The 26243-nt window shown below is 47.4% G+C and overlaps 1 protein-coding gene across 1 annotated transcript in view; it reads right to left on the bottom strand.

Annotated features, from left to right (window-relative positions):
* The window catches only part of GDE1 (glycerophosphodiester phosphodiesterase 1), a 196507-nt gene that overhangs the window by 105598 nt on the left and 64666 nt on the right, over positions 1-26243 (bottom strand). The window contains exon 3 of the mRNA XM_078665115.1: positions 1418-1523. Coding sequence (XP_078521241.1) covers positions 1418-1523 — 106 coding nt within the window. The remainder of the gene's footprint in view (positions 1-1417; positions 1524-26243) is intronic.

Here is a 26243-nt window from a genome sequence, read left to right as displayed (position 1 = left end):
CCGTAATTGATGTCCTGAATATTATCTTTTGTTTTCAGTGTTGCCCCTGACGAAGGGACTGCCTACATGTCCCGAAATGCATTGGGCTATCTACATCTTCAGCTGAAAAGTTTTTGTATATTGAATGATTTCCAATATTGACTTGTATATGTACCTTTAAGAAAGTAATGTAGTTTGTTGAACACAATTTCAATCACAATGAAAGAATAAGAATAAATTGCAAATGTTAACAGTAAATAAACGTGTTTAATTTAGGTAAAACATTTTTATAATTTAACAAGTAGTGCGCATCTAAGTCTTAGCTAGCGGTTCAGCTAGCTAGCCACCTGTCTAGATTATTTCATTTGAGTAAATTGGGTATACTCAATTAGGTGCTGCACACAGATCGATAGATAATAGTAAAAAAACAGATTAACAACTAATCAACTAGGAGTGCTCAGAACACACTCTCTTTTTCTAGACCATTTAAAATGGCACAGGATGATGTGCTTGGATTTGCCCCGTCCAATTAAAGATGGCCAAGCTCCGCATACTAGCACATTGCCCTCCTGGGTGGACAACCCACTGGCAGAGTGTAATAAAGCTAGGAATCCCTCCCACCATGAAGCCTGGCTGGAGGTGCCCAACAACAAATCTATGTGATCCCAGCAGGACCAAAGCAATGGTCTTTGCTATCATATACAAGCCCCTGCATTCCCACAGGTTAAGCCCAGCACGACAAAAGATGGCAAGTCAGAATCTATCGAATAGGAAATCTAAGAAAATAACCCACCATCCGAGAAGCTATCGGCATCCAATAGCATCTCTAAACATTTGTTATGTTAGGCATATGTTAGATATCAGAAACAACATAGGAAGGCTGGGTCAGAAGTGCAGCTGAAGGGATTTTGCAATCAGTTCCCAACGTGTGGATGTGACAACCGACGTCTTACATAGTAATTAGTAGGGCGAGGTTAAGGAAGAGATGGCACTGATATGGGGTTCAGTTGGGGGTGAAAACACCGGAGGAATTTAGTTGTGAAGAAATGCTCAATTTAAAGTTTGCGCTTTTGGTTCAGGCAGGTTTTACTGAGTCATTCATCACGATTAGGAAAAATTCAAGATTGCAATTTGTAACTGTCTTGAATTGCCTTGAACTTTTGTCTTACTTATTTAATGTGAAATAATAATAGAATAATGCACTTCCAAAGTAAACTTTACTTCAGTGTTTTCTCCAGTCATTGGTGTCAAATAAGGTTCTAATTCAAAGGTTTCACGTAACAACGGAAGTGAAATAAATGTAGATTACAGTTTTTGTTTAAAGGATTTAAATTAATATGTCTTAAAAACAGTCACAGTCTCCTCTTCATTCTTTCCAGACATACAAAATTATCACAGCATATGTCCATTGATTTCAAATAGTTATTTTGCAGCATACCTCAGTTGCGTGACCCTTGACATCGAAAAAGATGGTGAGGTTATAGTGTATGCATTCCATGACAGCTTCCCTGAGAGTTGGTATTCTTTCACCGCGGAAGAGGTGCCTAATAAGTTAAAGAACAGATAAAATGACCAAGGCAGTAAGAGCAGCTGAAGGCATGGTTGATAATGTGTTGCACACAGAATGTTTTGGGTCCAGGAGGACTACTACTAGTCATGAGCACCAAAACAAGAATATAATAAAATGATAATAGAAGATGCTGGCAATTCTGTAATTGCAACCTCTGTAAAGGTATCAATGAATACAGCATGAATTACACTCTATATTCAAATTAGTGAACAAAATTACTAAATGTTAAGATACAAACATAAAAATCAATTTAAAAAAACAGAATAGCCACAAAGAGTGTATAAGGGGTAAGTAATATAACTTGGATTCTAGTCCATAATAGATCCAAATTTCCACTTGCACTTTATTAAGGCGGCTGACAAGTGTTTCGTCACAACAGCGACTTTTTCAAGGCTGTAAATGTACAAAGCATGCATAACGGAGTTGCTATTGTATTCTATGTCAGGACTGGAGGCTTCGGATTATTCTTTACTTTCTTTGCTTTAATTTTGATAGCAGCCATTTTAAAACTTATAGCCAAAACCACATTTCCCAAACACCCTCGGGAAATTGGTTACATAAAGGAAACAAAGAAGGGACAACATATTCCTGAGTACAATGCACCAATCACAACACTGCAATCACTGTATAGTCCTTCATCGACCCCTTGCTCATCCTCTTTCTTTGTTGCTACGCAGCCATGAGATGAGTGCCTTTTATTTCCCATTTATGTTTCTGTCAGACTAAAGCTGTAAACTTGTGTCGCAGTCGCGGAACCGCATTGGCTGCCTCCCTCAACCGCGAAGTGATGTGCTGTTGCTATCGATGTGCTCAAATGCGCATTTATTGTTTGCACACGCATTGTATTATTTAGCCTCTGCCATGCACTAACTCTTTGTGTTTTCAGGCACGCGCAGCGGGTCAGCTATTCGCGCCCGTGCGCTTCTGTTTTTGCTTACCTGTGAGGGTTCTGTTTTCATCAGTGGCCACGCGTTCGGCTGGCGGGTCTGCTTGTGGGACTATGTGGGTCCGCCTTTCTTCCCTGCCGTGGAACGCGGCTTTGACCTCCGGCAGCCAGGGGGCGCTGTCGCGCACATCTAGCCTGTCAGAGTCTCGCTGGCAACGGCGTGCGGAGTCGGAAAACCATTAATTGCTTTTTTCCGCCCGCCGTTGCCTGGTGCTACGCGACCCCCTAGAGAGTTTACGCCCTCAATAGAGGGTCTATAGAGGCAGTGTGCTCGGTGCCTGTGACGCTCAGAGTGTTCTGAGTAGGTTTGTGTGTCTTTGTAACCGCTCGAGTATCTTGACAGCACCATGACGGCACCTTATTCACTCGAGGTGCAATATAACGTTTCTCTTTCACACAGGTATACATTGTACAGCACGGTCGCACTACCCGATTGACATAAGCTTGTTACAGCCTAGTGAGCATCGCAACAGCACCTTATCCACTTGAGGAGTAACATCATGTTTTCGTTCACACAGGTGTACATTGTATAGCACGTCGCACCACTTGATTGACATGAGCTTGTAATAGCCCAGCGAGGCAGTTTAGACACGCTCTTATTCTTTTTTGGATGCACTTGATGGCACTCTATTCAGTTTATGGAACCATATGCACCTCGTATTCTCACTAAAACATTCCGAGATGGATCTTTAAAAAATAACCATGTATATGATTACACCATACACATTTTTTGTCCCCTCATAGTATTATATGTTTATTACAGGATTGTTCCCTGATGAAGGGTAATACCCGAAATGCATTGGATACATACCATGATCCAGTCATTATAATGCAAGCTTCGCTATTTGAATTGAGCATGTGAAAAATAGAGAAGAATCACAAGGATCTCAATAAAATATGAACTCAACCTTCTTTCATTTTGTTGACTCATAACTTGAGGAGCCTACTTTTAGGACACGAGTAGTGCTGAAATCAGATTCAATTGCACAACGTTTTGAATGGAAGACTATACCTAGCCTGTCCGGAATTCGGTTAAAACCGAGTCTCCCCGACAGTACACCTCCGGATGAAAATCAGGTGACCCGGTTTAAACCGAGTGTCACTGATTTTCATAGCTGGCGTGGGCGGAGATCAGCTGTTGTGCTCTGCCGTCTGTTTTACTGCAGCCGCACCAGAGTACTTCTCACGTCTTTAAAAAGACCATTCATTTAATGAGGCTTTGTTCTGTCGCCCCTTCTCAGAGTCCCTGGGGGTGGGGCTGAGCGCATAAACATCTTACGGTTATGTCACATGTCTGGTAGCCGGCCATGCACCAGGGAGCTGGGAAGCAGACACCTATTGGGCTCAAACCGGCTTCAGTCCCGTCCCCCCTCCCACCTCCTCCCCCCGTAGTTTGTCAGCCCGGGCTGAGCAGCCTCCAGGGCACACACAAAGACACGTTTTTGGTCTGCCAGCCGCACCCGAGTACTTCACAGCTCATTAAGACCACTTACTTGTTAATGAGGCTTTGTTCACAGCCTCCAGTGACTTTCTACAAGAGATGGCTGGAGGCACGCCAAAGCCAATGTCTAATAATCACTTTTTACTAGAATTCCTTCTTTTTGATTAAGCACTTTATTTTGTGTGTAGTTATATGTGTTGTAATACATTAATAGTGAGCAAGATTGCATTTTGAAAACACGGCGCAAATCTTCAGACAGAAAGAAACCCTTGACCCGTTTAGCTTTCCTGATGCGTTACTTTTATTTAACCAGTGTTGTTGAACGATTTAAAAAAATAAAAAGGATAGGGGTGTGCAACAACAATCTCGAGCAAAAACCAGATGGTAGGGAATCTATTTTTCAATGTGTGCCACTAGATTGGATGCAAAATTAGCAAAACGTCCCCACTTTATTTAAATGTCGAACACGCACAATCATGTCACAGGAGAGATGCATGCTCTCATGTTGATACAGCCATTGTGTATTCAATCACGTGGTTTGACATTAAAATAAATATACTTCCAAGGCGCGTGCAGTATTCCCATTATGAGACACGGCGGGCAGGTGGGGTTAAATAGCTTGTGCCCGGATCCACATCACCCCTCCTTGAATATTCCACACAGCTGCTCGGTGATTAGCAATGGACGGCTGGGTGCTTACCTAATGTATTTGTTTTTTCATAACCGTTTTGATACGGGGAACGCGCTGCCTGCCTCCAGTGACTTTCCACAAGAGGTGGCTGGAGGCAGAAAACTCAGCGTGTGTGTCAAAATAAGTGGCAGGGCAACAGAAACCCCGTGACCTGGCTGCCGGTGAACCCCAAAGAGAACCAAACTTTGTTTCTTTAGAAAGTTAAAAGAAACCCTTGAAACGTTTTCCAAACTGCGGAGCACTTCCTCCACACTAATCAACAAAAAGTCGCCAGACTTTAAATCATCATCAAAAGCACAAATGTCCATATCCTCTGTGCAAAAGTCACTGGCTGAGACTGCATTACAGACACTTTGCATGCCAAAAAGCTCTTCGGTTTTGATATCATCTCCAGCACTACTATAAACAGCAGGCTAGAGACAGTCGGAAGAAGGGCAGTAGTTTGTTGATGTCAGAAAAGTGCCTCGGGTCCCCGGGCTGATAATGGAGCACCAGGTGGCTTGCGGAAATGTAGAGAGCAGTGGCATTAACTGGGTACATTGCAGACGCTGCTGCACCGAGGGGATCCAGGGGCAGAAGAAATGCAGTCAGGCGGAGAGCACCGGGCCCCGAGGGCAGCCCCGGCAGCGACGCCCCATGCAGCAGTAGTCTCCATGCTTGATGCATGCATTTGGAAGCAGTTTCTCAAATGCCCAAAGGTAAGTTCATATGCCTCAATCATTCGAAGTGCAGTTGACAGTCTTTTTGGGATCTCTAGTGCGCTAGACCTAAGAACCCAAAATGTGTGAGTCTGTGCACCACCACCCTTTCTCTTTGAAAATGACTTGTTTCCCTGTGCCCAGGAACACTGAAAACTTAACAGTGTTTTGATTTAGCACAAAGCATGTACATGGATGGTTACTAGTGTCCTCTATAAACTGCAGGTGAAATATTAGGATACAGATGGGATGGCACCACCTTCTGTTTTGTAGTATACCCTGGTGTCATTTCTGTGAATGTGGTCTGGTAGTTTTATTTTGTTTCTGGTGGGAGGGAGGGTTAAAGCCATAGGAAGAATAACAATGTGATGTATATGTTGAGTCTGTACTTTACCCACACCCTCTGTCCGTTTTTGGAAGAAGAATCAACTATTTTTGATAATAAGAGTAAATGGTGGAAAATGCACACAAAAAAATGAAACCCTTAAAACTTCACCTAGTTGAAAAGAGTTGCATTTAATATACAGGCCCATAAAAAGAAAATAATTCCTCTCTAAAACGGCAAGACTGTCTGCGATACACATACTAAACTAAAATGACTGTGACATTTAATTAAGATATAAGACGACATATTTTCTCCCTCTCCCGTCATTTTCTTTTGCCCATAGGCGCCTCTCCATGTAAAGAACACAGAGCCAATATTAGTCAATTAAAAGTCCCTACACAAAAACGTCCGCGTAACTGTCAATAACACACTCAGTCAAATCCAAAAGCTACAGTATATTCACCACCAACTTTATTATGAAAATGATTGTTTTGCTAAAAGAAAAATTATTGTTTTGTTAAAACCAAACAAAAAAGACAATATTTTGACCGCCCAAGACCAGTTCGGTGTCTGTAACTGGTGCATCGACAGACGCAGGACATCTAGATTCGATAAAACTGTAAACCAGGTCTTGTTACTTGGTAGAATTCGTCAAGACACCCTGCCCTTCAAATAGCTGACCGCCTACTCTCTCTTTGAGAGCATCTTTTTTTTTAGCCTTGTGTCTACATAACAAGTACAGGGGTACGTTTCCATCTTTATTTACTACTTGAGCTAATTCACTTGTAACCATTCAAAGTATGTTGTTAGTTCAGGAAGGCATTCTCTCACGGCTCCAAAACCACAGGTCTATCTAGTTTAAAATTCGGTAATGGTGACTTGTTTGAGCAAACCAGTTATCATTCTTTTACAAAACATGTTTTTGTAATCAGTGTGATGCTGCAATGGCAAGATTTCAACTTCACAAACTCAAACACTTAAAGCATAGACTCTTCCATAAACCTTGAAAATAACAGAAGGAGAGGATGTAGTCTAATGGTTAGGGCCGTGGATCTCAAATCTGGCAAACAGGGTTAGAGTCTCGGCAATGACGCTCAACATCCTGTGATTCTGGGCAAATCACGTAATCCACCCATCCCTAACAAAAATGAATGTGCCCTTGTGTAACGCAACAGGTGCTCATGTGAAGCGCTTCAATACCTTCAGGTCAAGTTAGCACTATATAAATCTGAGGGGGAAAAAATAGCAGTGAAATCCAGCCTAGCTTTACTCAGAGCTGTGCCATCATGCTACATGATTTGTGAGGAGTGCCCAAAACCAAACACATGTCAAGCTCTCACTTTCTTCAAATGACAACACATTGATTCTAAATGAACTATGAGAACTGCCTGCGTTGCCTACAACGCCCAACACCGCCAGAAATCTCTCATTTCCCAAAAGTTCTCTCTGTACTCCGCAGTTCAAGAGGTGTGCCTTGCACAAAGCCTCCCTTTTCAGGCAAATTTCTGAAAGTGCTGACTTAACCATCGACTTGTCAAAACGTATTTGGACCTCATATACACTGTACATAGACTGTCTATATACCATGCATCAATGAAGAAAGCAAGCAATAATAAAAGCAAAGAGTTCCATAAACACCGGTAAAACACTGTTTCAGTTGTTTTTTATGGCGCGAAAATGAGTAACCACTGAAAAGCACTGAAAACAGGAAAGCCTAACTATACCCCAGGGGCACACAAAATATTGATTATTGAAGAATTAATTTTCTTGAACCTGGTTGTTTCGCGTACCTATCCACAGTGATAAAATATATGTTGCCATTTATTATGTTTCTTTCAAGTTGACCTTTATACTTACCCATGTTTCCCTCCCTATTTTTAGCCCCCTCCCTCCCCTGTTTTACTTGTATTTGCTGTCATGGAATGTTGGGGTTGGAACGTTCAGGTGGATGATGGCTGGAACAGTTGTGGGTGAGGTTCATTAGGATACATGCATATTGCTGATCGTCCAAAAATCATTCGACCTTCCTTTTATGATGTGATAATTACGACAACATACCAAATTCTGCTTCGCCTGTGTGAGTTGCCCTTCTTTGTGCATAACAAACGCATTACAAATTGAGCTTACGCTAACCTAGGTTGTGTTTACACTGTCGTCCATAATGCACCATCACAATATATCATGTGATGACTGCTGCTGTCTTCCTGTTCTAAATAAGAAATTGTGAGAATCACAAGAATAACCAGAGAACACTCCCAGAGGCTTTCCTCGCTGTACCTAACCAAGGACATTTTCCCAGGCTATCTTTATACAGTGTATCAAATGTAATGCCTGAATAAACTGTGAGAACGCATGCGAACCCAATGTATTACTATCATGAGATAAACTTTGCATGTATTTGGGAGTAAAATGTTTCTTCTGGCTATTTTCCAATTAGTTTATATTCTGAGAACCATGTACTCATGTAAAATGTACAAAAGAACATATAGATTTTTAAGTACTGCACACCCTATTTCCCACCTCGAGATTATGAATCTATGCCTGATTGTATTCAGACCTGTAATCAGTTCTCTATACTTATGACCTTTATGCTTTGCTACTAAATTTACTTATGTCATGACCTGTGTAACTTGCCTATTAATCAATTATCTAAAGCAATGAAACGATCATCCTTGTCTGTCATTCTTACAAGAAAGCTTCAGCAGCTGCTACCGAGCTTAATATCATTAATTAACGGCTCCAGTCGTGGAAAACCATAGTCAGTATTGGGACAACACCACTCCCAGTCCTTGTCATAGGAGACGATTGCATTCACTATTGTCCACATAGTCGCATTCTTTTGCTGCTTATTTTTCTCCTACAACTGAAGTCGCAAATAGTATTAATCTATAGCTACATGCACTGGTTTACTATTACCAAATATATGAAGTGATTTAACATTTATCTTTGCCAAGGAACGTTGCTGAACCACAAGATATTTGAGCAACTGTAAAGTATAGGGGCCAAAGGCACCTTGTTATGTTTTTTATCTGACATTTCTCCAATATCGATGCAGCAATATTGCCACTGGGTTGTAGTAATCTCCCTGTCAGAACCCCTCCAGATGCCACAAGGCAAGCGGCTCGACCAAACTGTAGGAGTTGAGGCCTTTAACCCCGGATGTGCCGGTACCCATCCTACTATGGGTTTGGAGCAAATGAGCAATACCCCACTACTGCCATTAGACTCTCAGGAATAGTGTGGTCCGATCGCTCCAAGGTTCCGTCAGAGTAAGGGTTGGTTGGGTACAAGACAGTGAACACAGGCTCACATCTCAAAATGTGCGCAGCAGCAGCACAAAATTCTTGTCCAGCCAAACGCTCACTTTTATGAAAAAAGAGAAGTATTTTATTTCCACTCCTAACACTACAGGGAAAAATACTACATTCACAAACTATACATTATCCCTGAGGTCCGGCTTTAGTATTTTCTTGGTAGTTCCCTTTCCCGCTTCTTAATCGCGCTAGCGATACTGGCTATTCCCCAGTCACTAATGGTAACATCTAGGTATGTCCCACTAGTATGCCGAGTCTCAAGAGTCCACTCTGATTCTCCTCTAAGTCAAAAGAGTTCCAGTGATGATGTGCTATCACACCCAGCACATTTCCCTGGAGCGCACTGGCCCGAATTCAGTCTTACCCATACCTGCAGGCTGGAGTGTCCAGAGTTTGAGCATACTGGGGCGTCATCCACCGCTGCACATGTCGGAGCGGCGGCTAGTCTAGGTGAGTTCACTGCACATGACCCAGGCGGGTTGCACTCACTGATCCTCGATCTCCTCACACATGGTCACGCACCTGCAGCAACCTAGTTTCCTAGTGGCTCCTCATTGCATGCATTTCTTCTGGTCTCTCCCACAATGGGGTTGGGGGTGGGAATAATGAGATGTTCCCAGGGCTGATCACTCGTCCAGGAGTAGATGCATGTTGGTTTTCCCCTGCAGCCTCACTCCTCTACGATGCTCTGGATCAGTGAAATCGTCTGGAAAGTTCCAGTGACCCCCTCCAGTACATGGTGTCACCGCAGCCCTACTGTACATGGGTCCTAACAGGCTCGGCAAAGCAGGTGTCCACATGGCAGTCCATCTTGGCATACGGGGGTCGCCGACTTGGTCCTGCACACAGGTAACATCCCGATTTGTACAGCAGCTGTTCCCTCATATCTCACAACGGGAGTCTACTTGACAGGCTTTCCCCAAAGGACCTTGCTCCCTCCAATGCTCTCCTCTTCCTCACAGGGCACACTGGTCTTGGCAAGCAAGCAGGCGATGGGGCATCAGGGCTCCTGGTCTTGGATTCCATGGGTGATGTCCCCTCACCCAGCAGGGAGACTAGCAGGCCTTGGCCTCCAAATCTGGTCACAGACAGAAGCGTTGCACAGCTTCCCATCCTCACATAGCCCGTCTGGCTTCTTTGCAGATGACAATTTTTGGGGTCTGAAACGCACCTTCTTATTGTCCATTGCCAGATATTAAATGTGATTTAAGGTCCAAGTCTTTGAAGTTCATGTAGGCAGGCAGAGGCTGCTTCTTCTGAAGAGACCACTTCTCTGCCCTCTTGAAGACAGTCTGTCACAGCAGGAGCGACTCCAAAGCTGATAGCCCCACAACTCAGGTCAGGGGAGTGACTAGAGTTCACACCAGGATGTCAGCCACACTGTTCCCTACTCTCTATGATTCTTTTATTGGCCCCTTATGTTGAAAAGTAGGACCTGCTTTTATAGTTACTGTGAGAAGCTGGCTTAGTATATGGTGCACACTTATGTAAGGGGGCACCCTGCACTAACCCAGATAACCCATATGGGGAGTTTAGTGGTCTTGGGCAATCTTGGAAAGCTCTCTAAGTGGTAGGTGTGGAGAGCAGCCTTCGGGCTTAGTCCAGGAGTGTAAAGCAGCTTGCTTTACCAGAACATAATCTTATTGGTATAGATTAAGTGAAAAAGAACCACACACTATTTATAAAAATATGTATTTATTATAAGACACTCACTAACACATACAGATATCTCCTACCCGGAGATATATACAATGCACATCGAACTTTGCAATAAAAACAGGTAAGTAGCACGAATAATAGAAACAGAAAAAGGAGTACCACCAACGTGGAATCACAGATTCCTAATGGGGTGTGTGGTTGTACAAAAGTGAGAAATTCTCCTTTTGTTAAAAAACCCCTCACTCACCACCTAGTGGTGACATGCTTCATCATCGGGGTCCACCCTAATGACCTAGCGTCATCAGGGTGTGCTACAACACCTGTTTACAGTGGAGCAGGTTGTGAGTGAAGGTGCATGAAAAAATAAGTGTGTTAAAAATTGTCCTGGTTTAACTTGGGAAAAATAAAACCTTATTTTCAAGCAACTGGACAATGTTAAAAACAATGGCGAGATAAGGTGAGGGTAATTATGAGCCCATGTATCTCTATGTGTGTCTGGTCTCCATGTTTCAACCGTAAAGGTATAATTTAACCAGGTTTTCTTCAGGACCAAAAAAACCAAGGGAGTGGATGGTCTGCGTCCCCTAAAAGACGCACCCGGTCCTACTCTCTGGGACCACAAAAGGGCAAAAGTGTGCCTGTGGTGTCAGCTTATACTACAGTGGGTAAGCGTAAAAAAATTATCAAAATACTCTCAATGGGGTATTGATAGACATCATAGGGCAGGGAAAGGTTATCCTCACTATGAAACGTATTAGTTTTGGTGAGAGGTATGAAGCCGTTAACCTACTTCCGTCTGCCGCCCTGCTACTTTTTCTGTTTCTATTTGATATACCCAGGGGTACAGGAGTACTCCCCGTTCACGCATGTGAACAGAAACCCTGTTTTTTCAAGTACCACGAATACACATCGGTCGCCAGGGGGAGACCAAAAAATATATTAAAATAGTGGTATGCATTCCACGACTCAAGTCAGGACTATACCCAGAAGATGTAGAAGTGCCGGGGACCCAAGGAACCACCCAAGGTGAGTATCTAGGAATACCACGGAGGTCATGTGCAGTGTGGGAACACGACCACGTACTCAATACACGTCAACGGGTAAGTCAGGGTTGCAATTTTAAAGAAGAACGATCCTTCTCAGTGGACCCTGAAGAAACCCAGTGGAAGACAGAAGGTTGGAGAGCCAGCCCACCCGTGGATACTCTAGCAATCAGGATACCTACACCAGGGAAGCTGGTTGCACGGGTGTAAAGTGGCGTCGGAAATCACCATCCAACTCAATGGAGGACTTCAGGAAGATGCCGCTGCTGGAGAAAGATAATGTGTAGAGTGGAACCCAAATGTGGATTCAAGATGAGAGGTACCTACAAGCAGAGGGGACAGGGTTTATGCCACTCAGGGGTGACAAGGAGGCACAGAAGACGAATGCCCACCGATGTCGGGTGTTGCAGGAGAGATGACAGTGACCTTGGAGCTGCAGCTGTGAAGACCAGGTGATGCTGTGGAAGAGCAGGAGCCGTTCACGAGCTGTACAACGACTGATGTCAGGAGTTGAGGCGCCTGTGTCTGTCGGGAGCACCAACCAGTCTTGGCAACTGCAAACAATGTGGAAGGCGAATTAGGTGCAGTGTCGGGACCAACAAGGTCCGGGTGACTCACCACAAGAAGGGAAGTCAGGGATGGGCCCAAGCAATCAGGGGAGCCTGCAGAAATCAAAGAAGAGCCTCAGAAGGAACCGCAGGTCAGAGGCACTTGAGTCGCAAGAGGCTCTTGAGCAGCTTACCAAAGATGCAGGCCCATGGCTTCAAGCGATGTGGTGAGGACGAAGATCTTGGTCACAGGAGATGCTTGAGGTTGGGGCTACTTGGAGCCTGAAGATCTCGGAGGAAGGAAGCCAACAAGCCTTTGCAACGGCAAGGCGTTGCAGTGTACAGGGGTTTGGTGCCTGTGGCTACGACGAGGGAAACTGGTCTCAAACTTGGTAAGAAGACAGGGCAGACTTCAAGGGATGCGAAGAACCACCAACTGTGTTGCTGAGCCCTTTCGGAGTCCGTGGGAGCCCAGGATCAGCAGACAGGTCAGCTTCATTACGGTGCCTACAGATGCAGGGATGTGACTCGGGCGACGAGATCAGGAACAGCAGGAGTCTTCCCAGTTGCAGTCCTGATACCCAGAGCGAGGTCCAGCGAAGTCCAGAGTGCCCAGATGATCGAAGAAACAGTGGTGTCTTGATAAGAATCTTGCCCCACGAAGAATCTATGGGCCCACCTACAGGTAAGCCCATCAGGACCCGAAGTAAAGGGTTGGGACGATTCAGGGTTCCCCCCCGGGGAGGGGTCAGACAGTGGGGAGGATACTCTCATGTCCTTTGTCCAGTTTCGCGCAAGAGCAGGAGCCAACGGCTCACTGAGCTGGTTTGAACTGGGATATGCATGGAGGGCACCAAATGTGCCCCTCAAACAGACTGAGTGGCGCTGGCTCCTACCCAGCCCCAATACACTAAACCCTGTCTGGGAGGTGGACAACCCCCTTGTGACAGGATAACTATTGTTCTGCCTTACCCTGCTCAAGCTTGGCTCAGCAGCAGGAGGGCAGAATCATGTCTCTGGTCGGCAGCATCCATGTTGTGCTGTCCAGGTCTAGAAGACTGGTACCCTGAGCACTGAGGGCCTCCCGAAGGAGCTTTACAGTGCATGGAATCATACCTCCCACACTGCTTATGGTGTGGCGGTATCATTCCAACATGTTTGATACAAAACATGACAGGGTTCGTTACAACCAGTTTAGAGATGGTCATCGCGTAATGACATGTCCACTCAATGTATCGTAATGGCCGATGCACTTACAACCCAGGAGAATGGACACCGAAGATTGTAGGGGTGTCCTGCTCATGCCGTGGCACCCTCGTACTTAGGACCCAACACACTGCCTTCAGAATTGAAAGGCCTGCCTTGGGGGAGACTTATAGGTTTTAAGTGTGGTGACCTCAGATATAGGGAAACCTATTATCTTTCGCAAGTGGTGCTGGCACCAGCTTATACAGACTGCAATGGCAGGTCTGTAGTCACAATTTGAGTGATCTCCCATGGGTGGTATAACGCATGCTTCAGCCCATGAGGGAGCCCTGGTGTACCTATGCCCTGGATACATCCGTTCCATATACTAAGGGCTTGCAAGGCTATACCAGTATCCAAACTGGGGTGTACGTAAGTACTTACCATAACCAATTTAGGGGAGAAAGCACAGAGACTGGGGTCCTGATTAGCAGGATCCCAGTCACACTAGTGAGAAACAGCATAGCACCAGGCAAAAATTGGGAGTAACCATAAAAGCAGATCCTACTTTACTACAGTTAACCCCACTTGTTGCCTGGTGCTATGCTGTTTCAGACTAGTCTGACTGGGATCCTACTAACCAGGACCCCAGTCTCTGTGCTTTCTCTCTTAAATTGACATGTTGAGTACTTGGGTACATCCCAGGCTGGCTAGTGGTGTACCATTATAAGTCCCTAGTATATGGTACTGAGGTACCCAGGGCATAGGTACACCAGGGGACTCCCATGGGCTGCAGCATGTATTATGCCACTCATGAGAGACCACTCAAATTGTGACTATGGGTCTGCTATTGCAGCCTGTGTAAGCTGGTGCTAGCACAACTTACGACAGATCTAGGTTTCCCTATATCTGGCGTCACCGCACTTAAAGCCTATAAGTCACCCCTAAAGTAGTCCTTTCAATTCTGATGGCAGGGTGCTCTGTTGTAAGTGTGAGGGTGCCTCTGCATGAGCAGAACACCTCTACAAACTGTAAGAGTCCATTCTCCCAGGTTGTAAGTGCATCAGCCATTATGATACATAGCATGGCCATGTGGCATTACACAATTACCATCTCTAAAGTGGCTGTAACTAACCTTGTCATGTTTGGCATCAAACATGTTGGAATCATACCCCCACACCGTAATCTGTGTGGGAGGTATGATTCCATGCACTGTAAAGCTCCTCTGGGAGGCCCTCAATGCTCCCGGTACCAGTCTTCTAGACCCAGACAGTACAACATGGCTGCTGCCGACCAGAGACATGATTCTGCCCTCCTGCTGCTGAGCCAAGCTTGAGCAGAGGAAGGCTGAACAATAGGTATGCTGTCACAGGGAGGTGTGACCACCTCCCAGATAGGTTTTAGTGTATTGGGATAGGGTGAGCGCGCTTTCCAGCGCCACTCAGTCTGCTTGAGGGGCACATTTGGTGCACTCCTTGCAGAGTCAAGTTCAAATTTAGCTCACAGAGCCGTTGGCTCCCGCTTTGGCAAGAAACTAGACAAAGGAAATGGGAGTATCCTCCCCACTGTCCAAACCTCTTCCCTGGGAGAGAACCGTGAATCGGCCCAACCCTTTGCTTAGCGTACTGAAGGTCATACCTGTAGGTGGGTCCCTAGATTTGTCGTGGTACAAGATTCATATCAAGACACCACTTCTTCGTCAACCGTCTTGGCACTCTGGACTTCGCTCTCGGTATCAAGACTGCAACTGGGAAGACTCCTGATGCTCCTGGTCTAGTTGCCCTGCTCGTCTGATCCAACGTCTGTGTCTGTGCTCCATACAGGAACCTTCCAAGACCTCTGGGCATCCAAGACACCTGAAGGAATCTCCCTTGAAGCGAACGAGTCACTTTCCTGCATCGGCAGGCACCGCAACAAAGCTGACTGGTCTGCTGATCCTGAGCTCCCACGGACTCCGAAAGGCTCAGCAACACAGATGGTGGTTCTTCACATCCCTTGAAGCCTGCCCTGTCTTCTCACGTAGTTTATAGGGCTGTATCCCTCGTCGGGAGCCGCAGGAACCAAACTCCTGTGCACTGCGTCGACTTGCTGTTGCAAAGGCTTTTTGGCTTTCTTCCTGAGAGATCTTCGGGCACTAAATAGCCTCTCCTGCACCATGGGCCTGCATCTTTGGTGAGCTGCTCAAGGTCCTCTCGCGATTCCAGTACCTCCGGCCTGTGGGTCCATTTGAGGGTGTTCTTTGATTTCAACTGGCTTCTCTGATTACTCGGGGCCTGCACGGACTCCCCTGCTTGTGGCGAGTCACATAGACTTTGCTGGTCCCAACACTGCACCTTGTTCGCTTTCCACTTTGTTTGCAGTTGCCATGGCTTGTTGGTGCTCCCGACGGACACCGACCCCTCAACTCTCGACATACGACGTGGGACAGCTTGTGAACGGCTCCTGGTCTTACACTGTGTCGCCTGGTCTGCAGAGCTGCAGCTTCAAGGTCACCGTCAACTCTCCTGCAACACCAGACATCGGTGAGCATTCGACTTCCATGCTCCCGGTCACTCCAGAGTGGCATAGACTCTGTCCCCTCTGCTTGCAGGTACTTCTCAACTTGAATCCACCTTCTGATTCTACCAGACACTTTCCACTTCTTCGCCAGTTGCATCTTCCTAAAGTGCTCCATTAAATTTGACGAGGGTTTCCGATGCCAATTCGCACCTATGCACCCGGCTTCCCAGGTGTAGGTATCCCAGTTCCTAGGGTATCCATGAGTGGGGTGGCTCTCCAACCTTCCGTCTTTCACTGTGTTTCTTCATGGTCCACTGAGAAGGGTTCTTCTTTATAATTGTAACAGCGACTTAACCATTGACTTGAATTGAGCCCGCTGTCATGTTCCCACTCTGCACACAGCCTTCGTGGGGTTCCTGGTTACTTACCTCAAGTGGTTCCTTGGGTCCCACTATTTTAGTATATGGTTTGATATCACCCTGGTGACCACTGCTTAATACGTGCTTCTTACCTACTTTCCTTGCAAAGTATTTTGTGCATTTCGTATATCTCACAAGGAGATATTTGTATGTGTTAGTGAGCGTCTTATAATAAATTCCTATTTTTATAAATACACTGTGGGGTTCTTTTTCACTTAATCTATACCAATAAGATTGCGTTCTGGTAAAACAAGCTGTGTTACACTCCTTCTGGACTAAGCATGAAAGCTGCTCTCTACGGCTACCACTTACAGAGCTTTCTAAGGTTGTCTAACACCACTAAAATCACCATAAGTGTTGTCTGGATTAGTGCAGGGTGCTACACTTACATAAGTGAGCAACATATACGGAGCCACCTTCTCACACCTTATCCTTCTGAGAATTGCCCAGGCCCCTTCCTTGTGACCTCTCACTGAGTCAAAGAGCACCCTTTAAAGTGTACAGGGGAAGCCTGGATCTTCCCTCCCAGTGTGTGTCCCACCCAGCATTTAGTAATGTAGCAATACACAGATCTGTCTGGTGGGATTCCTGTACCTCTCTCCATGTTTCTTCATGCAAACCTGGGTTCCCCAATATGGAACCCAGGGTCCTCCAAGCATTGCATCATTTGAAGGCACACATACAACCAGTGCATGTATACAGCATACACACATTGCACAGCTCGGTATCCTCCCTGCATTGTATCACTTATAGACACACATAAACCCAGCACATATATTTAACATGAATGCCCTGCAAAGTATGCATCCTTCATGTACTGTACCCCCCATAGGCACACATACTTCCAGCACGTGAATTTAACATATACACACTGTACAGCACTGCATTATCTCTATATTGTACCATTCCAAGGCACATGTACATCCCACACAGATAAACCACTTGTGCGCTGCACAGCACTACACATCAAAAAGATGTAGACCAAGGTTGAGTTAAGCACACAGCAGCAGAAATTTAACTATGAGAGCTTGTAGGCCTCAATCTAGTGACAGGTTAAAAAGGACCTGTTGACTCCTACTGACCAGTACGCAGTATGCTGCCACCAGAGCGCTTGTGTTGCTTAACTATCGGTGAAATATTCTACAAAATATGGGGCAACCCAGTACCCCAGGGACCTGGGTCAGACAATTATTATAAAAAAGATGGTCTCAATGGGGGGAGGGGAGAGAGTAGCCTTAGAATTCCACGACAAAACTATAGTAAAGAAACGTTTTATTAAGTTTCCTTACTTTATGCAATCAATGTTTTCATTTGTGGCAATTGAATTCAAACAATGCAGAGAAAGTTCATGACTTTTTATCAAATTTTCTTAGATTATGCAATCAATGCTTTTATTTATGACAACTGGGTTGAAATAATGCAGAAAAGGTTCATGACATTATGACACATTATTTACATTGGTCAGATTTCAGATTTTAATGTCTTTATTTCGATAGTAAAATCATAAAAGACAGGTTAAACACAACAACAAAAACAGTTCAAGAAAATCTCCACAGTTTTACAAAATCATTAAGAACGAGGTGTATCTATATATTAAAAAGAATATGTTAAAATGGAGCAAGATATCCCTCGGTTAAGACATTATTAAACTATGTGTTCGAAAAACCAGACATTCATTAAAAATTCATCAGCAAAGTAGAAACAACTAATACATTGGGAAAACAATTTACACATAATATGTTATAGACGGGGGACAGTTACGATCCTTCTAGCTCTTATTGCCCAAGCCCACCCTAAAAACTTGGCAAAACATATCACAATCAAATTGGAAGTGTTTGTTTTTAGGGCCCATATAGCTTCCGGGGCTTTCCTACAGGACAGATGTTTAAAGATGGGTTTTAACCATTTTGAACGGGGTACACGATATTGGGGACAAGCAAACAGAAAATGACCCTCAGTTTCCCTACAACCTGGACAAAATGTACATAGGTTGGAAAAGGATTTATCCCAGGATGAGGTAAAGGAATTCAGGGGTAGGGACCCCACCCGAAATTGATGATAAAGCTTTTTGTCCATTGGTCTGGTGATAAGGTCCCAGTATGTTTCACGGGCAGAGTCCTGTTTAAAACTTAGAAAGCGGCCCGTCAGGTTCACCAAACTGGAAGCTTGGACCAGGGACAGGCGGATTGAGGCCCAAAATAAACACTTAAATTCCTTTTTTGATGGAAAGTTGCTGATGCCTGGGGAAACCCATAGATGACTAAGCCCCATTTCACACAGGCTAGTTTTCACTGAGCGAAGCCAAGGGATGCGTTCCGAGCCCCCCATAGCTTTCACCTCGGCTAGCTCCTTTGCGAAAAACACCAAATCCTCGGATGTCCATAGGCGCCTCCACAGTGACACTACTCTGAATCTGGCCGTGTCTGTTATTGGTGGACAGCCCATGTCGTGACAGAGTGGGATCAGTGGGGTTGATTGGGGCAGCCCCACCAGATTACGTAAGAACCTACACTGTATTCTATATAGACTAGTGAGGTCCTTGTAGCCCCAGAGCTCTGCCCCGTAGAGTGTAGCTGAGTTGATTTTGACATCATAAATTTGAAGGGCAGGGGCTACTCTTTTTGTGATGGTTTTCTTTTGCTCGCGCAAAAGGCAGCCAGTCATTTGGGCGAGTTTTAATTGTTGGGTCTCTATTTGTGGATTCCAAGACAGGCGAGAATCCAAGGTGACCCCCAAGTACGTCATTTTGTCGACTTGTTCCAGGTTAGCCCCGTTTAGTTGAACACTACTACGTATAGGTTTTTTCCTGGAAAAAACCATGAACTTGGTTTTCCCCACATTGATTTGGAGACCATTTTTATTACAGAATTCCTCAAAATGATTTAAAGCCTGCTGTAACCCTCCCCTGGTCTTAGACAAGAGGAGGGTATCATCGGCGAAAATCAACATTGGGAATTTCGTTCCCGCCAGGGATGGTGCATCGGTGTTGATCAACTTAAAAAATTTGACTACCTGGTCTATATAGAGTAGGAAAAGGGTAGGGGCGAGAACACACCCCTGGCGCACTCCTCGTGAAACCGGAAATGCGTCTGTGGTTTGCCCCTTGGCCCCCCATCTCACCCTCGCAAAATTATCTTGGTGTAGTCTGATGATCATTTCGACCAAGTCCCCCGGCATACCAAGGTCCCTCAATACCTGCCATAGTTTTCCCCTCGGCACTAGATCAAAAGCCGATTTCAAATCTATGAAAGCGGCATAGATGGTGCCCCCACCAAGTAAGACTACTTTCCAGAAAATCATGCAAAGCCGTAAAACCTGGTCAATAGTGCTTGTACCATATCTGAATCCCGCCTGTAGTGGAGACAGTATTCCCTCCGATTCCATCCACCCATGTACCCTTGCCAAGAGAATGCGAGCAAATACCTTCTGGAAACAATCAATTAAGCTGATCGGGCGGTAGTTCCCTGGGTTAGATTTATCACCCTTTTTATGTATTGGGAGAATCTCCGCCCCCTTCCAAGTCTGTGGGATGCGTGCACCTCTGGCTATAGCATTTGCAATGCGAGTTAAATAAGGTACCCAAAGGCCTGTATTTGCTTTAAAAAGGTCTGCTGGAATTTCATCCAGTCCTGGGGCCTTCCCCCGCTTCGTTAACCCTAGTGCAATCTCAGTTTCCCTTTCGGAAAAGGTCATAATCAGATTGCTAGAGAAAATGGTTTGTTGCAGGTTAAATGAATCCGTTGGGTCAGCCACATCTTGGCAAAATTGAGTGGAGTAGTGATTTATCCAATCTTCAGGGGGTACATGATTAGATGGTATGCGGAAGTCACCATCCTTTCCACATCTAATAATGTCCCAGAATTTGGTCTGGTTGTTTGATTTACTGGCGGCCAAGAGGTCCGCCCAGAAATCATCCTCCCATTCTCTCTTCGCTTCCCATTGGACTCTTTTGTACCTTTGCCTGGCCGCCTTTACTTCACTCAGATCTCTAGATTTGACTGTCTTAATTAAATGGCCATGGGCCTCTCTACACTCTCTGTTATACCACTTGGCTCTAGGAGCAGGTTGAATCCCAGCGTTTGGCTTACAAGGTTTGGAGAGGAGATTGTTGAGCTCTACGAAGCATTTATCGTGTATGTCCATAGTCATATCTAAATGAGTATTACCCCTGTCACCATCAAGGGACCTCAGGTTGTTTAGTGCGTTCATCACCACCTTTTCTAATTTAGCCTGTAATAATACATCGTTGGATATAGATGTCCATTTCAGTCTCCTCCGGTCATTTGATACGGTTACGACCCCCTGGCCCCTTGGAACAAGTTCCGCTGGGCTTAATAAGTCCTGCATTTTAATTGTTAGGGACAGTGGGTTGTGGTCACTTTCAGGACGCGTAACAATTTCCAAATCAAGGATTAGACACCAGTGTTCCATATTTAGGAAAATATAGTCGATACGACTCTTTCTAACGCCATTATCAAAGGTGAAATTGGCTCCTTGATCCGATTTGGTGCGACCATTTACCGCCCTTAAACCCCAAGAGAGGCAAAAAGCGGACCAATTCAGGGCGGCCTCCGTTGCTTTGGCTAGATTTTTATTTGAAAGATCCGGAATTTTCCAGGTCGCATCTTCTGCGGACCCCCAGTTATCCTCAGGCAGATACAATGGCTCAAAGGTACAATTAATGTCTCCTGCTAACATTATAAAAGACCCTTTGTTCCAACCCGAAAGTAGAGTGTCTAAAGCCCCTATCAGCTTGGGACGACGGCCACCTGGAAGGCCTCTAGAATACATATTGATAATGAGCATGTCCTGCCCCCCTGCTTTACTCAACCGTATGGCCAGTATATCTGGGTTGTCCACTGAAATTTCAGAGACGGAATAAGACCAGGCCTGTTTAACCCATATTGATAACCCCCCTGACGCCCGTCCTTTAGGACCTTTGATAGCAGGTTTAAAAAAGTTTACGTAACCAACCTTAAAAAACGGGGCAGTAGCCCATGTTTCTTGCAGGAGGACGACCTGATAGTTGCCTATGAACTCCAACCAGTCCTCGGATACCAGACGTGTCTTGACTCCAGCTACATTCCAGGACACCATGCGAGAAGTTAGCATGTCCCAGACCTCTGGGATATCACTAACTGTCGGGATGGGAAGGGGACTCGATGGAATATCCCTTACTAGCCTAGTTTCTTCTTCGATAGAAGCGGGGATCTTCTCCCCCGTTTGTTCCCCCTGTGTTCTAAATCTGTTATGGGGCGAAGACTCCTGCTCCCTTAAGATGTCCAGGGTGGGGCTAGATGTAATGGGCATTACTTCCCCGTTCCTTCTAGCTATGGTTGGCGACAATGGCGGTATATGTAGTCAGTCAACCCATTCCAAGTCTGACAGTGCCTCGAAATGGTTAGAGAGTGGGGGGTAATACGGGCGGTGAGGGATTAGGTGCTCTCGTGGCCTCCCCCCACGAAGGTTCCAATGATTGGAATCCATTGGATAATTATGACGTGAGTGAGGGTAGAAATAATCTAAATGCAGGGTCTGAATGTCACCTACACGGGCGAATCTAGCTTTCCTCTGGATTTTTTCCACCACCCATGGGTCTCTAAAAGAGATCAGAATACAGTCCCCTTCTAGATCTTTATCCCCCTTTCCTACCCAATCAACTCTCCTTACGTAGAGGATTTCGGTGGGAGAGGATGGGGGGAGTGGGCGATGTTTATTTAGCCAAAAGGTGACCTTGTTCCGTAGTTCCTCATGTGACTCTTTAGTGCCCTCTCTTAGCGGCGTTACCCCGGTTAGGACGATGGTGTATTGTGCCGCTTCTGGGGGTAAATTAGCTCTCGGAGGAAGTAATGTTTTCTTGTTAACTGGCCTATAATGTCTGTCAGGGTGGGGGGTTTTCTTCTCTTTACCCAATAAAGGGGTTGGCGCTGTGATGTTATTGGTGTGTTGTAACTGACCATTCGCTATATGTTGTTTTACTGGCGCGTTATTGGGTACCAGAGGGTGGTTGGCTTTCGACATTGCTTGACCGCTAGCTCTACTTGTAGTAAGCGATGTCGAAGCTGCGGGCTTTACCCCCGAGTTTGACTTCTTGTTGTTATGATTATTTGATGACCCTACGGTTGGTATAGTGTCTGTCCCACCTTTTTGGATTGCCCTCCCTCCGGAATTGGGACCCCCCATCCTAGAACTAGAAGATGTGAGTTTATTCAAAAGGTCCATATTAATGTTAGCAGCCGCTTCCAGGACATCAATTTTAGCGGACAATATCCTTGTTAAATCTAGGACCGGGAGCAATAAAGATTGAAACATTGTTTCCAATTTGGCTAGCAGGACCTCGTCACTGCTAAGACATGTAGGACATGGATTAGAGGACCCAGGGTGAACCAGTGAGGGGCAGTATACTACGGGTGGTTCGGGGGTGATCTGTAAGGGGGAGTGACTAGCGCTGTTCGCATGATCTATTTTAAGATGTTTTTGTTCCTTGTCACTCTGTGGGCTTGAGGCGTGTTTTCTTTTCCGAGAGGTCTGTTTAATAGTGACTGGTTGCGGGGCTGGCACACTGAATGAAATAGGGGCCTTTGATGGAGGAGAACCGCCCGTGCTACTCACGTCATCCTCAGAATCATTACTATCAACTTCAAAGCTAGACAGGATAGAATCAGTGTTCGAGTCCATAGTTACTTTGGCCGTATGTGTTCTGACACCATCCCCGTCTGCGTGTACAATTGCTTCTGTTTCTAAAGTTGTAATACAGTTGAACGCTGCGTTCGTTATGGGACTTTTTACATGGGCCAGGGCGCCTATAGAGGAGCGTTTCCCTGTAACTAAGTCCAAGGACAGTCTGTGTTCTACCTGTTCAATTTCCTTTTCTAAAATTCCCGTCGCTCTAGAAATAAATGCATCGAGGGGACCTGAGACAACACCCTTAGAAGTTTGTATGTGCACAAGGCGCTGTTTCCCCGATCTTAAAGGCATGTTTAAAAGAGGGATGAAGTTAATACTAATGAATGGACCTCTAGGTGAAACTAGGTGGGGAAGGGATATACAGGATATAAGACAAACCAGGACCCCTGGCCCAACCCAACCTTGTCCGACCACGGACGGCCACAGACGGTCCCGCCCTTGTCCCGGGCTTCTCCCGGCGCCCTCCCGCGCGCTCCCGCGCAGCGGGGAGGCTGTCCGACTTTTATAGTTACTTAGATTGGAGGAGGCCGAGGGGGTGGGGCCGGCAGGGAGAGCAGCCCAGATGGAGGCGGGCGCGCGTGGGCTCCTGGACCTTGGAGTCCCCACGCCACTCGCTCGCAGCCCTGCCGGTCGACCCTGAAGCCAGGAACGAGATTTGCCCCTTGTGCAGTAAATCCTGCCGCTGCTAACCTCGAAGCGGGACCCGCGAAGCGGGTCCGGCGAGGCGTGAAGGTGACAGCTGGCTCAGAGGGCTCCCGCTAACAGGCAACAGCAATCCGTCCTTTCCCGATATGCGGCCAAGTGTGGAAGGAATCCAACGAGTTGAAGAACGCGTTGGAGCTTTAAAGTGCTCAGGTGGGGGTGGGGCCGGCAGGGAGAGCAGCCCAGATGGAGGCGGGCGCGCGTGGGCTCCTGGACCTTGGAGTCCCCACGCCACTCGCTCGCAGCCCTGCCGGTCGACCCTGAAGCCAGGAACGAGATTTGCCCCTTGTGCAGTAAATCCTGCCGCTGCTAACCTCGAAGCGGGACCCGCGAAGCGGGTCCGGCGAGGCGTGAAGGTGACAGCTGGCTCAGAGGGCTCCCGCTAACAGGCAACAGCAATCCGTCCTTTCCCGATATGCGGCCAAGTGTGGAAGGAATCCAACGAGTTGAAGAACGCGTTGGAGCTTTAAAGTGCTCAGGTGGGGGTGGGGCCGGCAGGGAGAGCAGCCCAGATGGAGGCGGGCGCGCGTGGGCTCCTGGACCTTGGAGTCCCCACGCCACTCGCTCGCAGCCCTGCCGGTCGACCCTGAAGCCAGGAACGAGATTTGCCCCTTGTGCAGTAAATCCTGCCGCTGCTAACCTCGAAGCGGGACCCGCGAAGCGGGTCCGGCGAGGCGTGAAGGTGACAGCTGGCTCAGAGGGCTCCCGCTAACAGGCAACAGCAATCCGTCCTTTCCCGATATGCGGCCAAGTGTGGAAGGAATCCAACGAGTTGAAGAACGCGTTGGAGCTTTAAAGTGCTCAGGTGGGGGTGGGGCCGGCAGGGAGAGCAGCCCAGATGGAGGCGGGCGCGCGTGGGCTCCTGGACCTTGGAGTCCCCACGCCACTCGCTCGCAGCCCTGCCGGTCGACCCTGAAGCCAGGAACGAGATTTGCCCCTTGTGCAGTAAATCCTGCCGCTGCTAACCTCGAAGCGGGACCCGCGAAGCGGGTCCGGCGAGGCGTGAAGGTGACAGCTGGCTCAGAGGGCTCCCGCTAACAGGCAACAGCAATCCGTCCTTTCCCGATATGCGGCCAAGTGTGGAAGGAATCCAACGAGTTGAAGAACGCGTTGGAGCTTTAAAGTGCTCAGGTGGGGGTGGGGCCGGCAGGGAGAGCAGCCCAGATGGAGGCGGGCGCGCGTGGGCTCCTGGACCTTGGAGTCCCCACGCCACTCGCTCGCAGCCCTGCCGGTCGACCCTGAAGCCAGGAACGAGATTTGCCCCTTGTGCAGTAAATCCTGCCGCTGCTAACCTCGAAGCGGGACCCGCGAAGCGGGTCCGGCGAGGCGTGAAGGTGACAGCTGGCTCAGAGGGCTCCCGCTAACAGGCAACAGCAATCCGTCCTTTCCCGATATGCGGCCAAGTGTGGAAGGAATCCAACGAGTTGAAGAACGCGTTGGAGCTTTAAAGTGCTCAGGTGGGGGTGGGGCCGGCAGGGAGAGCAGCCCAGATGGAGGCGGGCGCGCGTGGGCTCCTGGACCTTGGAGTCCCCACGCCACTCGCTCGCAGCCCTGCCGGTCGACCCTGAAGCCAGGAACGAGATTTGCCCCTTGTGCAGTAAATCCTGCCGCTGCTAACCTCGAAGCGGGACCCGCGAAGCGGGTCCGGCGAGGCGTGAAGGTGACAGCTGGCTCAGAGGGCTCCCGCTAACAGGCAACAGCAATCCGTCCTTTCCCGATATGCGGCCAAGTGTGGAAGGAATCCAACGAGTTGAAGAACGCGTTGGAGCTTTAAAGTGCTCAGGTGGGGGTGGGGCCGGCAGGGAGAGCAGCCCAGATGGAGGCGGGCGCGCGTGGGCTCCTGGACCTTGGAGTCCCCACGCCACTCGCTCGCAGCCCTGCCGGTCGACCCTGAAGCCAGGAACGAGATTTGCCCCTTGTGCAGTAAATCCTGCCGCTGCTAACCTCGAAGCGGGACCCGCGAAGCGGGTCCGGCGAGGCGTGAAGGTGACAGCTGGCTCAGAGGGCTCCCGCTAACAGGCAACAGCAATCCGTCCTTTCCCGATATGCGGCCAAGTGTGGAAGGAATCCAACGAGTTGAAGAACGCGTTGGAGCTTTAAAGTGCTCAGGTGGGGGTGGGGCCGGCAGGGAGAGCAGCCCAGATGGAGGCGGGCGCGCGTGGGCTCCTGGACCTTGGAGTCCCCACGCCACTCGCTCGCAGCCCTGCCGGTCGACCCTGAAGCCAGGAACGAGATTTGCCCCTTGTGCAGTAAATCCTGCCGCTGCTAACCTCGAAGCGGGACCCGCGAAGCGGGTCCGGCGAGGCGTGAAGGTGACAGCTGGCTCAGAGGGCTCCCGCTAACAGGCAACAGCAATCCGTCCTTTCCCGATATGCGGCCAAGTGTGGAAGGAATCCAACGAGTTGAAGAACGCGTTGGAGCTTTAAAGTGCTCAGGTGGGGGTGGGGCCGGCAGGGAGAGCAGCCCAGATGGAGGCGGGCGCGCGTGGGCTCCTGGACCTTGGAGTCCCCACGCCACTCGCTCGCAGCCCTGCCGGT

Source organism: Lissotriton helveticus, chromosome 10, assembly GCF_964261635.1.
Source record: "Lissotriton helveticus chromosome 10, aLisHel1.1, whole genome shotgun sequence".
Lineage (NCBI taxonomy): Eukaryota > Metazoa > Chordata > Amphibia > Caudata > Salamandridae > Lissotriton > Lissotriton helveticus.
Note: the sequence above shows the minus strand (reverse complement) of the source record. Positions and strands in the feature narration are given on the sequence as shown.